The sequence below is a fragment of the Ostrinia furnacalis genome, unplaced genomic scaffold (genome assembly GCF_004193835.3).
Source record: "Ostrinia furnacalis isolate ACB-3 unplaced genomic scaffold, ASM419383v2 OfSCF2049, whole genome shotgun sequence".
NCBI classification, from domain to species: Eukaryota; Metazoa; Arthropoda; class Insecta; order Lepidoptera; family Crambidae; genus Ostrinia; species Ostrinia furnacalis.
In genome coordinates this window covers 73,228-90,651 of record NW_021132288.1, presented here as the reverse complement: position 1 = coordinate 90,651, position 17,424 = coordinate 73,228, and the positions used below count along the sequence as shown (strand labels likewise).

At 34.6% G+C, this 17,424-nt stretch overlaps 1 protein-coding gene across 1 annotated transcript in view; it reads right to left on the bottom strand.

Annotated features, from left to right (window-relative positions):
- The window catches only part of LOC114354455 (uncharacterized), a 103,782-nt gene extending 88,383 nt beyond the window's left edge, over positions 1-15,399 (bottom strand). Inside the window, exon 1 of the mRNA XM_028306845.1 lies at positions 15,339-15,399. Within this exon, the coding sequence (XP_028162646.1) occupies positions 15,339-15,393 (55 nt within the window). The 5' untranslated portion in view covers positions 15,394-15,399. The remainder of the gene's footprint in view (positions 1-15,338) is intronic.
- Between the last annotated feature and the right edge of the window lie 2,025 nt (positions 15,400-17,424).

The window sequence follows — 17,424 nt, the reverse complement described above, 5'->3', positions numbered from 1 at the left end:
ACAGAATTGACCTCTCTACAGATTTATTATGAGTATAGATAAATCATGCATATTATAGAAGAGAAAAACCTGGGAAATTCCATTGCAACCGCGCAAAGCCGGGGCGGGCCGCTAGTAATGTTATAAAATCAAAGTGAATATTGAAACTAGGTACATAGTGATAATATGTATAAATCATGCATATTATAGAAGAGAAAAACCTGGGAAATTCCATTGCAACCGCGCAAAGCCGGGGCGGGCCGCTAGTACTAATGTTATAAAATCAAAGTGAATATTGAAACCAGGTACATAGTGATAATTTCAGTGGAACGCACATTGCTACAATAGAGCATGAATGTGTAAAATAATACGAAATTCCGAACTTCATTACCATATCATCGTACCTTTTACATCTACTTTCGCGGAAATGTGTGAAACCGAACTTTAATTTATTTAATACCAAGCCAATTAAGATCAATCGAGGAAAATTTTAATTATACACCGTATTGTGTATCTTTCTAAGTATTTATGGGTGCGTGACAGTTTATATAAGTTTATATGATATAAATTCATTTCAATAACGTTCATATCGTATAATAAACGTATGTTATAATAACACTTGATATAATTTTTTAACATATAATGTTTACTTCATATAATAAATCATTTCTAATAATATCATTTCAGATACCAATCACAACGCATAAAGACATTTGATATAAACCTTACTTAATCTAAGACTCATTTGATGTAATTTTGTTTAATATAAATATTATTTCACATAACCATTACTTGTAATAAATATTATTTGTTATACTCTTTAATTGATATAATTTCTGATAGATATAACTTTAAGTATGTTCTTCTTTAGCTTGACTTATAAATGACTTTAGTAGTGACAAAAACGAATCGCCGTAAAACCGACTCCACGTAGTCTTGTCTGCCCTACCCCTAGAGTGTAATTTAGAAGCGCGTAGGCACGGAGGGGCGAGGCGGCCCGCGGGCTGAGGAGCAGGTGGCTGGAAGCGAGGCGCCGCGGCTGAGGCTGGCCGGCGATTCGCCGGCCAGCAAGCCGAAGACGCGGTGTCGAGCGAAAGCCATCTGCGACGATTAGCACGCGAGGGACCGCCAGAGCCCCGCAGTGCCGGAGCCGTGACAGAAGTCTCAAGTTTTTAGTCAAATTTGCATGCTGCATGCCTGCATGCCTGCTTGCTTGCTTGCTTGCCTGCTTGCTTGCTTGCTTGCTTGCTTGCTTGCTTGCTTGCTTGCTTGCTTGCTTGCTTGCCTGCTTGCTTGCTTGCTGCTTGCCTGCTTGCTTGCTTGCTTGCCTGCTTGCTTGCCTGCATGCTAGCTTGCTTGCTTGCTTGCTTGCTTGCTTGCTTGCTTGCTTGCTTGCCTGCATGCTAGCTTGCTAGCTTGCTTGCTTGCTTGCTTGCTTGCTCGCTTGCTTGCTTGCTACATGCAATGCTTATTATAACAAATGAACTTTATATAAAATTATTATTGTTATATGATTTAAGTATTATAGGAAAAGAATTTTATCTCATTTGATTGTTCGACATTTTATTTTTATATGATTTGAATGTTATTTGTTTTAAATAGTATACATTGTAAGTTTTATAGAAAATATTCATTATATCAAACCATTTTATATCAGTTAATAGTTATTTGTCTTAAAATTATTCGTTTTAAAATTATATTATTCGTTTATTATAGTAAATAATTATTATATTAAACGATTTTATATAATTTGATGTTATATCCTCTAAGTATTATATGATATGTAGTTATATCATACATTACACACCCGTATTTTATCGTTTATAGCAAAGGCATTCTAGTGCTGTGCATACGAGTAAACCATCAGACCAGATTACGATATCGGTAAAGAGGGAACTTTTGTATAAAATAGGACTGGACTGTATTTTGATTTTTGATTTTGGAATCTCGATTTGGTCTGGTCAGCTTTAGAGTATTAGAATGCCTAGTTTGTTTTCGTTACTGCTCTTCATAAGAGAACCATCATAATAGTATAAAATGCCCAGTCCGAAAATTGAATTAATTAACACCAATTTTTTTATGTTATGATACAAAATGTTTGAAACGCGATCACAAAGAAGCAGCTTCTGCTAAGCGTGTAATATTATAAAACAAAAGCGATCTCACAAATAAGTATAATAGAAAACTTTCTTTATGCCTTGAGCGTATTTCTGAAAATCTCATTAAAGCTATGTGAAGGCAGCTGTTCCAGATAAATATACACCTGAGACTTTTATTATGGCTTCGACAATACCCCTTTATGATCACGGAGAACACGCAAGAAACTGTATAGATCTATACAGGGTGTAAAGGACAGGTTGGCATAAACTTAAAATAGAGAAGAGAATTCAGAGTGCTCTGAAAGAGATTTCGTCTTGTTTCTTGGAAATCGTAAGCAGACCGTTTTCTTGTGTTCAATTAGGTATTTCTCCTCCAAATGTACGGTGGACAACAAAATATACGCTTTATTTTGTTGCAAAATCTCACCAATTACAACTAAAATGGGGCTCGCAAGATGTCGCAGTGTTTACTTCGAGGTTATTCGGCCAGTAATGCCTGGCTTTTTATTACTAAACTTTTGTGTACATTTGTGTAATTTCTTTTCAAGCTATTTACTGGTTTTGAACGCACCTATATATTTTATTAATAGAGTCACTAATATTATTTAGACAGTTTCATAATATTTTCCTTTTATTTTATTTCTAAGCTTTTTAATGAAAAAGCATTAGTATTTCATTTACAAAATGTCAAGATCTATCAGATTATTGATAAATAACGTTCTTATAAATTAATGAGACATTCCGTGGGATTCGTCGTGATATTTAACTCTGCCCTCTCCGTTATTGCATTACCTACTTGTAGACAAAACTAAAGAAGGCCTTTGTTCAGCAGTGGACGTCATTTGGCTGAAAAGAAAGAAGAAAGAAAGACAAAACTAAAGAGTACACTGTAGTCTACGCCAATTGGATACTGGTAATCTTACAAAGAAATCCTATCCTATTGGTCGTAGCATAATGGTATACAAACGTCGATAAATTTATGGCCATCCAACACAAAAATATTTTTTCTATGTATGTTCACCGATTACTCCGTCAATTGTGGACCGATTTCCAAAAATTTTTTTTTCGATAGCGTTTGTAAATTTTGTACATTTGGCTTGAGCTTGGCACTGAGCAGGCTGGCACTGACTTGCAGGTTTTTTGGAATCGGTTTTAATATGTTTGTTAATTAATCGCAAAGTTAATTAACTAACGTTAAAAATTCAGTCTTTGCTTGTAATTACCCATACTTTATTTAATAATTTGCTGGATATAATTGGCATGAGCCATGAGACTTTAGAAAATTGATTTCAAAAGGAAATCGTATGTTATCAGTAGGTAGGTAGGTAACTAACATTTAGTTCGTATGAAGTGACATAAGGCATCTAGCAATGTTGAATCAGACTATCCTTTGAAAGTTCTAAAATCATCGTCTAGCCTTTAATATTTGTAAATCAAAATCGTATTCGTGTAATGCAGTAAATCCCTTCACTAAGTCACTAGACCCCGACTATCAAGATGCAGTTACCTAACCGAACTAGTAAACAAAGGAGGCTTTGTTTTAGTAATTAACTGTTAAATATTCTTAGATACATACTCGTAGCTATTATTTTGGTAACAAAAGCAACCCGTGGGTCCAATATTCTTCCTACCTTTATCGTGTAGGTTAACAACCGAGGTCAACCCTTCATGAGACTTTATGAACCACTAGCAGTGTGTTATCACAACGTATAAGTCTGCTATTTACCTTAAAAACTGAGAATAAGTTACACAAAACGAGTTTACTAATTTGTTTGTCCCACATAACAATTGTCAGCTGAAATTATTTTCAATAAATTAGTCGTAACTAGGTCGGCAACAAGTGAAATAACAAGAATTTATTACCTTGACATTTGATAATTAAGGTCTAATGATTAATCAACAATGTCTAGCCCACAGCTTTTTAAATGTCTTAATGAGGAATACTCGTGTTTAGAAAAACTCTACAAAACGTCCAGTCATCACTTCAATATCAGAGGAACAATGTAGGTACGTGTCTTGAAAGCCTGCTAAGCCTTAATTAACACACGCTTTTGCCTGTAATTAATACAATGAAATTTTTTGAAATTTAGTATTATACTGTTAAAATTGTTTTTGCTAAAGCTGTCAACATTAAAGTTTTTAATAAACGAGCTTTCTCCGTCTACCTGAGCCCTTTGTGGCAATGTTATTAATTAGTAGTGTAGTTTGTATGAAGAGGATTACATTAATGTGATAGCGATGAGATGTCCGTACCTCTAGTACGAAAAACTTTCGAGTTCGTTTCGTTGCGTATTCAAAGTGTCATCGAAAAATTTTGTATGAAAAATTAAACAGCGCCCCCTAGGGCGGCTATAATATAGGGGGCGCTGTTTAATTTTTCATACAAAATTTTTCGATGACACTTTGAATACGCAACGAAACGAACTCGAAAGTTTTTCGTACTAGAGGTACCGATCTATAGGATTCTAGGATAGCATGGCACAATATCTAATTAATTTGTGAATTGATCAGATATGCAGGTAAATGTATAATTTTAGTGCAAGATAATTTATTTGAATGGGTCCATATTCGGTTGCATAAAAAATATTGTCATAATTTAAGAGTGCATAAAATTTTTTGGCATACTCATCATTTCGCATAACGTTAATACAGAATAAATCATAAGGCATATTTTTTTTCCCATAACCACTTTTATTATAATAATATTTTAGTACATATTTTTTCTGTATTCTTGTTTTTTTTAAATAACGATTTCTAGGCATAACATTTATTGGCATCTAAACCAATGCCATAAATATTACCATTCATAATATACAAAATACCATAATTTGAACAAATATGAAACATAAAAATGTTATACATATAAAATATAAGTTAACAAATATAAATAGACAAGCAAGCATGCAAACAAGCATGCAAGCAAGCAGCAAGCATGCAAGCAAGCTGCAAGGAAGCATGTAAGCATGCATGCAAGCAAGGATGCAAACAAGCAAGCCTGCAAGCAAACAGCAAGCATGCAATCAAGCAGCAAGCATGCAAGCAAGCAGCAAGCAAGCATGCAAGCAAGCAGCAAGGAAGCATGCATGCAAGCAAGCAAGCATGCAAGCAAGCATTAGGATTGCCTTATCTCGCGAGCGAGGACCGCACTCCCTCCGCGCCTCCGGCTTTTAAATTACACTCTAGTATAGGGCAGACTAGTACCACGTGGAAGAGACCACGGCCAGTCGGGATCAACATAATTTCAGACCAGGCAAGCTTAATGTTGTAAAAGAAATGTAGACTGTATAATATATTGTGCGTTATAATAGATAAGAGGGATTCGAGATCAAACAGAATGTATTTTCACGAGCTTAAGTTTTCTAAGAGACAGGTCAAAAATTAAGAACAAAAATGACAATACGGACGGATACGACCTGCAAGCTTTCAAGAGGAGAGCGTATCTTTACCTTAAAGGCCGGCAACGCACCTGTAACGCCCCTGGGTCTGCGGGTGTCTATGGGCGACGGTAATCACTTACCATCAGGTGATCCGTCTGCTCGTTTGCCTCCTATCACATTAAAAAAAAAAAAAACAATGATACAGAGAATTTAGTTTTTGCAAATCTATAGGCCGAAAGAGTATAAAGGTGGAAGGAGGATCGTTCGCAACATCACAAATACATAATTATTTATTCTTCAATGTTGGTTGCTCTTATAGACAATATTTATGACATTTAAGTTATAAATAATTAAATTATGTTTATAGTATTTTATTAAAAACAAACTTTATGTATATAAAAATTATGTTCTTTAAATTTATGATTATTTAAATTATGGTATTGAAAATTAGAGAAAGTTATTATTATGCCTAAGAAACCATTATGCATTTAGAAAACTATGCATATCAAAGTTTATGCGAAAAAACTTTATGCAAATACTGTTATGCCGAACTAAATTATGATGAAAAATGTTATGCGTCTGAGAGGGCACCCTTATGAATTTTGTACTACGGCAAAATGCTATTACGTATTGATATTTGTTATTTTGATTTGAGCTTTATCAAGACTATAATAGTTTTGATAGAGATGAGGCCTATAGCGAGGTTCATAGAGTACCTACTCAAGTTACATAGATTAGAACCATCAAGTTTGTCCAATTTGGCCGACCAAATCGGATACTGTGACGGCTCATTTAGTTGCCACGCCCATGTCATCTTGGTTTCGTATGATCAACATAGACATGCATCAGACTATACAAAGTAACCACTATGCTGTGTCTTGTGTTAATGTGCTGAATCTGTTTTGGATTTATGACGTCTCAAAATCTAGGTTTGACATAGAATTTTGTTCTTTAAGTAGGTGTTTGTGTCATTAACACCACTCAAGCAGAATACCTACTTATTTACACTTGGAAAGTCGACAATCTTTTCCATTATACCCAATACCGAGTCAAATATTTTTTACATTTATTAAACCACAGATCAATCAACTTCTGGCCGATTCCAGCACATCACATAAAAGTCCTGGAATATGTCGTTCCACGAAAGATGTCGTAACCTGAGTTACGTATGTTTGAAGCATTCGAGTTAGGTTCCGCATATATTCCTAAAATCGCATGAGAATTCCTGAGATAGCTATTTTTGAAAAGCTTCCTTGAATTCTAGAACGAGTGGTCGAAACCCTATCATATTTGGAATTCTAATGGTGGAATAATAGACAAACCACCACATCTAAAAAGGCCCAATAGAACATTGTTGACACAGTAACATTAATTTATCAGCTTGAAACAAACTTTAATTTTATTAGTAACATTATTTTCGTGTAAGATTTCAAAAATACCTCAAATAAGAAACAGTAAAAATTGTAATCAAATAAAAATCCGCGTGCGCATGTTACTTTCGAACGTTTCAAAAATACGTCCCCTGGACCTATTTCATTTGTGACGTCCCGTTTTCGGGACAAGAGTATTAACGCAGCTTGTGTCGTAATTGGGGATGAGGAACTGGAAAATCTCGTTTCGTGTCCTCTTACGGAGTGACAGTCTTGGCCATTTTGGAACTACAGTGTGGATTCTTCGAAGGATATAATAGCACGGTCGATCTGTTTTAATGGAATTTGAAAAAAAAAAAATTGTCTACATGGAATTAAGTAGGTAGGTCCAGTAAGGTCCTATGATAACATTAAAAAACGTTGAACTCTAACGTGCATCGAGTTCTAACTTGTCAACAACATTTTAGAAATCAAAATATGGCGTCTTAAGACTTGTCAGCAGGTTATCTCCACGAAAAAGCTAAAATACCTAAAACACTAATATGTAAATAGGTAAGTACTGTAAATAAATACTGATATTATAATAACATGACTTTTAGAATTAAAAGTATTGCAAGATTATACNATTCCAAGATTAAATTTACCTTTTTTTTCCCGCTTTTCATACGAATAGATTCAAAATATCCAGTATAATATAATAACGTACTGAGAAACAGCTTCGTACAGCGTAACAGAGCGTAGGTATTAATACTCGTATAGTCAGTCAGCAACAATAATAAAATTATCAAAACTGTGGTGTTTTATTGAGATGAAAAGATGTCTTTCATCAACAGCTGTTTCTAAAGCTCTTGTCAAGTATTTTTTCATTTTACGCCAACTAATAACAAAATTGTTTTCCGTTTTGATAGCAAACAAAGTTTCGTTGTTGGCAACGGCTTTACAGTCCGTAAGATATTTAAAATCTACGTTATACTTCTATACTAATATTATAAATGCGAAAGTAACTCTGTCTGTATATCTTACTTTCACGCCGAAACCACTGAACCGATTTTGATGAAATTTGGCATAAAGATAGTTTGAGTCCCGGGAAAGGATATAGGATAGTTTTTATCCCGGTTTTTGAAACAGGGACGCGCGCGATATAGTTTTCCAGTGACAGAAAAAATTCCACGCGGGCGAAGCGGGCGGACCAAATAATTGGTGAAACTAGGTCTTAATCAACTTTTAAACCCTCTAAAGCATTCGGTACTGACTGTACGTAGGTAATATTAGTGCACGGGCAATGTTTGCGAGCTCGGGTTAAATGTGAGACCATAGTCAACTTTAATTACCTTCTGTTGCTGAGCTGGTTAAAAGAAATTAGTTCTGTCGTGATTTGTTAATGTAGCCTTATTAACTAATTAGGGCGTCCGTCTATTAGACGTAGTGGATTGCTAGTAATTGTCTAACCAATGTCCTTGAAGTAATGAACTGTTATGACTTTATAAGAGACTAGCTTTCCGCCCGCGGCTTCGCGCGACTAGATTACCTACATATTTTACGGAACCCTATTTTTTTCCAAAATAAAATTTAGCCTATGTTACTCGTAGATAATGTAGCTTTTGAATGGTGAAAGAATTTTAAAAACGGTGGGGTAGTTTTTGATCCTATTCATTACAACCAAACAAACAAAATTTTCCTCTTTATAATATTATATAATATTATAGGTAACTTTATATACCAAGGTTGTCCGCTAATCTGCACTTACTCTGAGTAAAGACTTTTCTTCTTGTCGTCTTTATGGTTAGATGAATAATAAGAATATTAGGTATCTAAATGTATGTATTATAAAGGCTATCTTAACTAATTGAAGCTCACCATAAAACAAATTATAAACTACACAAATAGTAAAATCTTAAATACCCACAATTTGAAGTAGAGCAACTTACCTATCTATGAAATAAGAAATTCTTATCAGAATAGGTGTAGCTTTTATGAGTGATAAACACAGACATTTTATTTTGAAACGCGTTGTTTTGGCCATTTGTATGGAGGCGTAATACTGCTTACTTAATTATTCTGTGACTGAACTGCAGGAAACGCACGGGAGCAGTACGGTCTAGTAGCGTCGAGCAAATAGCATTCAAAATGGCGTGTGCATAAGGTGCATAATTGATGGTCCGACGGTCCGACCCGGTCAAATTAATAGGCCACTTCTAATGTTACAACAGACCGAGCTGTTAATTTTAACACTAATAATAATAAAAGCATCTCTTTAATAGTGCTATTCAGGGGCAATTTTGTTAAATTTCTACGGACGCCTTTCCATCAAATTATTATGACGGTTTAAATGTCGTTGACCTCAATTTTAACATGTTCGGATATTATTTAACATTGTGATCCTTAAACCCTTGTTAACATTTTGAGGGACGTAGGTTGAACCATCGTTAACACCAGAACAAGCAGAAAGGAAATTATTATTACTTGTGGGTTCTATAAGACTCGTGGAACCTTGAATTTGTAGCAAACGAGCAAAGTAATCGTACCGTATCAAATAAGGGCTTATTTATTTTATAACATAAGTTAAAACATCAAAGCTCTCTCAATATGTAATCATCTCACACGTCTAAATATAGTTAACTAGGTTTGCCCGAGATTTCGCGAGCATGGATTTTATCAAAAAGACTTTATGTCACTCGGGTGTATTATGTAAAACTTTCTTCTACATAACAGTGTACCTACCATGAGTTTACGTTAGGTGTGCTCGCTAGCGAGTACGTCAAAATTCTCTATGAAGATTTTGTTTCTTGAAAGTAGCCGCTAGGGGCGCTGCACAATATGTCATACGATTAATGTCATCTTTTTTACGCAGTCGCTAGCGAGCACACCTAACGTAAACTCATGGTAAGCACACTGGTGTCAAAGTCGCTTCAGTAGGTACCTAGTTTCATGTAAAAGCTCCTTAGGAGCAAAACTTTAAAGTTTTTTTATTAGTCTTTTATTTTTTTTTTATTTTTTTTTTTGTGGGTTCTGGGGAAAATTCCCAGGGGCATGGCCCTATGCCACCCGCCGCGTCGCAGGTTGCGGATAGCGAATCGGTCTCCAGATATGGAGGCTAGCTGCTTTGGCAGTCGCGGACAATTGGGCGATCTATCTCGAGGGGTGCTGGGAAATACTCGTGGCGAGGATTTTTCTATAAAAAGGCACGAAACCCAATGACGGAGGATGACAGTGGCGAGCAGGAGCCGCCACTCAAATCAAAGCTCTGACCCGGGGAGACCTACCTCGTTAGCCCTGGAACGGCAATTGGTCTAGGAGATACATACTCCGAAATCAAAGTAACCGCTGCCTTGTGGAAAGATGTTGGTTCATCAAAGGCTAGGGCGTCACCCTNAAAAAAAATTAGTCTTTTATTTTTTAATTTTAATATTTGACGATATAAGCACTATATATTTTAATGTCCATGCAAATTTATTTACATGGACAATTGTTTTGTATACGTAATAAAATAAATAAATAAATAAAATAATTTTCAATTATAAGATTAGGGCCGGCCCTGTGCGCCACAAGTGGTCGACAAGACAGTTTTCATACATTTTTTGTGAACTCGGCTGAGACCACTCAAACACTCAGACCTGTACTTGAAACGGCACTCAAGTATGAGTCTACAGTCAAGAAATATTCTAACCGGTGATTGGTTCAATTCCAACACTCAGAATGATCACTGGCTGGAATTTTTGCAGGATTAAAATTTTGAGTTCAATGACATTTGAAAATACGAGTGAAGCTTCAACCACACCAACGCATGCAGATCGCCATCGCCAGCGCGATCACGGCGCGACCAAAGGCCAATGACAGGTCGCGTGAACTGTCATGGGTCGCGCGACCTGTCATTGGCTTTTGATCGTGCCGGCGGTGGCGATCTGAACGCGTCGGTGTGGTTGAAGCTTGACATGATCTATGCGATGCTAAAAAAAGTTAATAACCACGGCATCTTACATTATAAATAGTTACGTAGGTGTAGTACTTAGGTGTTAATTTGATATAAAGATAGTCTGACGTACCTACTATGATTGCTTTCTGTGACTTCAAATTAAATTCTATTCATATTCATCCACTACTCGTGGGCCGTCACCTATAATTTAAACTAGTCTAGTAGTCTGGCTAATATACGCCTGTACTAAATATTAAATATCTGTAAAGGCCATTGGTCATTTGACACGTTCCACCCAGACCACGCTCCCACGCTAGTACTCGTACCTATCTGTTTTACAAATCAATTTCAAATTCGGAAAATTCGCAATTTTAAACCAATTTAGGCTTCTGGTTTATGCGATACTATTAAATTATATTTAGGTAAATTTATATGTAGGACGTGGAATTGTATCCTGAATACCATTTTTATGGACTGTAGGTGTAATCTAAGTACAATTTGTGAAAGCAATTAGTGGTATGTGTTAGCTTTTTCCTGTGGTTTTGCAGGTTTCATTAGTTACTTACAAAATACTTTTTTTAATGCAGGACAAGGCAGGTATTTGATCGCAATCGTACCTGGTGTTATATGTACATAATAATAATATCTGCCCTGTAAGTGCCTATTCTCTCTCGCCTTAAAAAGGCCCGGATTATACGCAATATTGGGAAATTGTAAAACAAAAAGATTTCAAAGAACGAAGTAATATTGTGTCAGTGACAAAAATAGTGTCTTATTGAAATAATTACAAACATTAACTTTATATTTTTAACGTTCATACATTAATCATGACAAACTTTTTCCATTTAAATACTAGATTAACTATTCCAATGTGACATTTACTTGACCGATAAACTTTTTAAAACAAACACCTCTAAATGTATATCGACCGGTCGGTATACATTTCACCGGTCGATTAACAATTAAGTCGTACCTGATGTTTATTTTAGTTATTATACTTTAGTACCTGCGACACTGATTGAACAACGATTAACTATTAATTGTACTTTATAAAAAGTAGTTCAATGATAATTGTATATTAATTACAGACAAAAATTTTACTTATTTGACTTTTCTTGCTCGACATTACTTTGAAAAGTACATAATATTATTGTATTAAGTTGGTTTTTCTGTGTTTGGAAGGCTTAACATCTGTAAATCTTGTGTAACGGTATTTTATTAAAACGAATATTTAGGCGGTAACCTTTTCTTAGTTGGACATGTGTCTGACATAATTCTTTGTGTCCTATATGACACGGAAACCGGGACCACAAAAGATTACTATTAATGTAATATTATCTACTAGGCAAAAGCCGAAATAAGTAACTTGAGAGCTGTGTGCTTACCATGAGTTTACGATAGGTGTACTCGCTAGCAAGTACGTCAAAAAAATCTATGAAGATTTTATTTCTTGAAAGTAGCCGCTAGGGGCGCTGCACAATATGTCATACATTTAATGTCATTTTTTTACGCAGTCGGTTTTAGCGAGTACACCTAACGTAAACTCATGGTAAGCACACTGAGCATGAATATTGAGTCAATCTTGGCACTACTATTACTGTTGTAGTCTTCACTATCATTACATATTATAAAACAAAGTCGCTTTTTTCTGTCTGTCCCTATGTATGCTTAGAACTTTGAAACTACGCAACGGATTTTGATGCATTTTTTAAAAATAGATAGTGATTCAAGAGGAAGGTTTTTAAGTATAATACATTGTACCTGTGCGAGCAGGGGCGGGTCACTAGTTTAGGATAAAAAAGATAGGTATATCTAAAAAACTCTGTGGTCAGTGAAAACTTTTTTATTTATTCTGAATAGCAAGCTAGGATTCAGGGTCACCCTTAGTGGTGACGACTGTGCTCTTTAGACTATAATATTGCAGATACATGTGCAAAAAAGACCTTTTTTGGTAGAGTATGTGAATATATTTTACTATGTCTTAGCACTGTGTAGGAAACATTAAAAAAATTTAGTCCTATAAAATATCATGTGCGCGAGTTTTTCTTCTACTTACTCAAAAATCCGAATGAAATTAAATCAAATCAAAAATATCTTTATTTGTATAGTCTAACTAATTGAATTAGTTCATAAAAATCGTCAAATGATCAAGGTGCCTTATTCTTTCTTTGTGTCAGTCAAAAATTGATTGTTATTTACCAAAAACAACAAAGTTTTAATTTCAATCATTAATTTAGTTCTAGCTAACTATCGGAAGAATGTTGAACTATTCATATTATAATTTGTCAATATCGACTTCATAGTCGACAAGTTTCGTGATTTGATTGACCCCTCAAAACTATCCGGGATGGAGCACGTGTCACCCCAAGCAATACAATTTTGGGTAAACACTATTAATTTGAAAAGTAAATTGACAGAGGCAGATGTTGTTTATCAGTCAATCAATTCATCAAATGACTAAATAAATAATAGTGTTTTTCTTTGGTTAGTGTTTTATTATAAAGATGGTTTTGAAATAAAATTCATCCTGGTAAAGTCGTTATTTTATTTAATCATCAGATAAAAAGCACAACTTTAAATAAAGATCATTTGTCTCATTTATGCCAATGAATAAATGGTAATTTTTTGATCAATTATATGNCTCATATGGTAATCTTTTGGTAGCATTTACATAATCATAATGTAATGTGCGCGGGCCATACGAGGGGCGTCTGACCTTCGAATCAGACACGGGCCGGTGCATTCGTGGGTCTTTATATCAGACGCCTTGCCCACGCGAAGTGGTAATGTGAACCTTTAAGTGATTCATCTATAAAAGAACGAAGGTTGATTGATCTGAAACCGACCACCCTCAGTTCGAAGCTTTTTTATGCAGAATAAGGAAAGTATTTTGATCGCAATAACACTTGGCGTTAAGTGAGATGCAGTCTTGTTCATCTATAAAAGAACGAAGGTTGATTGATCTGAAACCGACCAACCCCAGTTCGAAGCTTTTTTTATGCAGAATAAGGCAAGTATTTTGACCGCAATAACACTTGGCGTTAAGTGAGATGCAGTCTTGTTCATCTATAAAAGAACGAAGGTTGATTGATCTGAAACCGACCACCCTCAGTCCGAAGCTTTTTTATGCAGAATAAGGCAAGTATTTTGACCGCAATAACACTTGGCGTTAAGTGAGATGCAGTCTTGTTCATCTATAAAAGAACGAAGGTTGATTGATCTGAAATCGACCAACCCCAGTCCGAAGTTTTTTTATGCAGAATAAGGCAAGTATTTTGACCGCAATAACATTTGGCGTTAAGTGAGATGCAGTCTTGGATGATACGTAGCTACTCAGTAAATGCCTATTCACTCCTTACCTTAAAAAGGCACGGATTATAGTGTTCGGCAAAGACAGCAACAAAGAAAGGGCAAAAAGTAGTATTATGTGAGATGCAGTAGCAGGCAGTCTTGGATGATGCATATCAACTGCCCAGTAATGCCTATTCGCTGTCGCGTTGAAGAGGACCCCTTCAGTGAGATTATAGTGTTCGGGAAAGATAGAAGATGTAGAATCAATTTTGTTTAATGTATCCGATTCATATCCTTGAAACAAGAAAGAAAGAAAATAATTTCATTTGGCAACAAAAGACATACACATAATTTAAAAAATTACTTACTGGAGTTGCAGTGGTCTCGTTCCCACCACTGCAACTCCTATAATTTTCTGTAAACTCCTGCACACTGCAAGTCCCGACACTGATTTTCTGTTTCTCCTTTTAATCAGTCCTTTTTATGCAGGGGTTTACAATAATTAAGTACCTACAGATATAACAAAAATAACAATGAAAACCATATTCAATAAATTAATCAAATTATACTTAAAAACATCTTCTAATTAAGACTGGATACAGTGCGTAACCGCTGTAAGAAGTTATGGATCGAATGACAATTATCTGGCCCAGAGGTCAAGGACTATAATAAAAACTGTCACTGATTAATTATTCTCGTGGTAATATTTATGCTAAGTTTGACTGTATTGATTAATCCATTTGTTTGTTTAGTTTATTAATTAATTGCTGGATGACTAGCGCATATTTTAATTAGCTGTCACTCAATGTGCCGTTTAATCTAAACCAGTAACTTATACTTAAAGATACCTACCACATTTAATGTTAATGTTTTTTTTTTCAAATTTAGATGATGTAAATTATTTTGTGGAATAACACTGCCTAATAAAATCAAATCGTTTGAAAAACTCAATTCTTCTAAGCTTACTTTAACTATAACTTAAATAATGACCATTTTAAAATAAGTAGTTTTAATATTGTGGTATTAAAAGACAATAATATTCTAACATGAGTAGGTACTTAATTAATCGGCAATGATCAAACTTTTGCTTGTTACAAAAATATTAATCTGTTTAAAAAAAGATGTTAATATTTGTTTTTCATTGTCAATTACTTACTTATAATTTATTTACAGTCACTCACAATGGCCAAATAATATGTATTGCTGCAGAGCGATAAAACCAGCTATAAATCAAGTAGCAAACACTAGTTTTTCAATTTTTAGTGCCATACACACATTTTTATTTATAAATATAACATAAACTTCTTACCCTTTGTGGTCAAAATAATCACGTAAATCCTAATAGAGATCTTGACTATATCCATAACTACTTTAACACCACTGAAACTCCGTACAACCACCCTCCGTACTACGCGCGGAGATGTTTCGTAGTTCGTAGCGCACGTGCGTGCGGCCCGCGTCTACGGCTCGACTGACTACCGACTACGCCGTAGCCGGGGCGGCTGAATACATAATTGCACTGATGTGTATGCCATCCGATGTTTACTGATTTTTAACGCTATCAAGGGGTTAATAGGATTTGGTCAGCGTTAAGTACGATTTGATTATTCTATTTTGTTTCCTTTGGAGTAGAATTTAAGGATATAAATTGAAGTTTTCTGAAGTTATTTAAATCAAATCAAAATAAAACATTTTGTTTGCTCAAAACATGGTAATACATAGATATTTTACAATGTGGTGTGCTCATGTTTTGTTTCATAGAAAAAACATGCAAATATTAAGTTACCAAGTTGAATTTAAATATCATACAAAATAAGTATACCTAGTACCTACAACATTCATTGACAAATTTTTTCCGTCAAAAACAATCTGTTAAAAAAATTAACAGATTTTGAAAGCGTCGCTATGAGTAAAGTCAAGAAGTTAGTGAGCCTTTTATTTATTTTCAAGGGCTAATACAAACAGCTGGTTGAGCTCACAATTTTCTTTGAAATAATAATTCGTATAAGACGCGTTTTAAAATTCATGTATCTGTTTTATTTGTGAACCTTTACAAACACAATCAAAGTAAACAATTTCGGTATAAATTGTTTACAGCTTTTGTGGAGATATTTTTTTACTCACCACATTTTTATTATTGCTAACGGAACCGTATTGCTAAGCACAATTACGGTAGCAGTAGTAGTTTTATTATTACTATTAAGGCAATAACACCAATAAAAAAATCAATTAACTGCACTTTAAAATGGAAAGGAGAAAAGCAAAATAAAAAGTTGTGTGTTCTTTTGCCATTTTTGACTAGATTTTATAATGAGAATAGGAGATACAATATGATAATTGTATGAATTTAATATAATCATAATCATTTATTGCTTCATAAGTGTATATAGGCTGATCTTAAACTTAAAGTCTCAACTTATGACCCTGTAAGGGTATTGCAAATCTTGTATCGTACATTACTAAATATTCTACAATAGTTAGTCATACCCACATAATAATTAATATTGATAAATTATAAAATTAATTATTTATATAATATTAAATTACAATTAAAATACAATAATGTTTCTCCATACCTATTCATACATAATTTTCATAATCGCATCCTACTCAAATTATAGAACTCCTGAATACTATAGAGACATTATGATATTATAAGGAACTCTTTTAGCTTGACCAAGAATAATGATCCTTTAAGTATGTGTAATTCTGACTGGCAATTGATCTGTTTTTTATGATATTCACCTACAGCCTTAGACAGACAAAAACACTTTAGGATATTTATCAGAATTTCATTTTCAGGGTATTTATTTGCAATATTAGCGTAGCAACCCATAGTTTACCTTCGGTTCGATTTTAAATTAACTCCTTGATGCTTTAACTGTTGTAGAGTTCTTAATTACTAGTCTTGGAATTAATTAATGAGTTTGTAGCTAATTTAAGTTACCCTCTTTATTAGCGTGCTCCAGACACCACACACCAGACAGAAAAATATGTGTTCGATTTTATTATTGAAGTACATGCTTACAACCCACATGGGTTGCAACAACTGAGGTTATAAACCTTATTGTCAAGATTTTTAGAGTCAGCTGGTGTCAGGTATCATTATGCCTCTAGCTTTTGCCCGCGGCTTCACCCGCGTGAAATTTAGTGTCACAGATTGGCATACATTTATAGCCTATATGTTAATCTGGGTTACAAACAATAACACAGTAAAGTTTCAACAAAATCCGTTCCGTGGTTTTTGCTTGAAAGAGTAACAAACATCCAAACTTTCGCATTTATAATATTAGTAGGATATCTGTACTACCTGGAACCTAATCCTGGGTCTGCTTAGAAAGAGTAAAAAACTGTAACCACTAGACCATCGTGCCCCTTATTATATTTTATAGAGC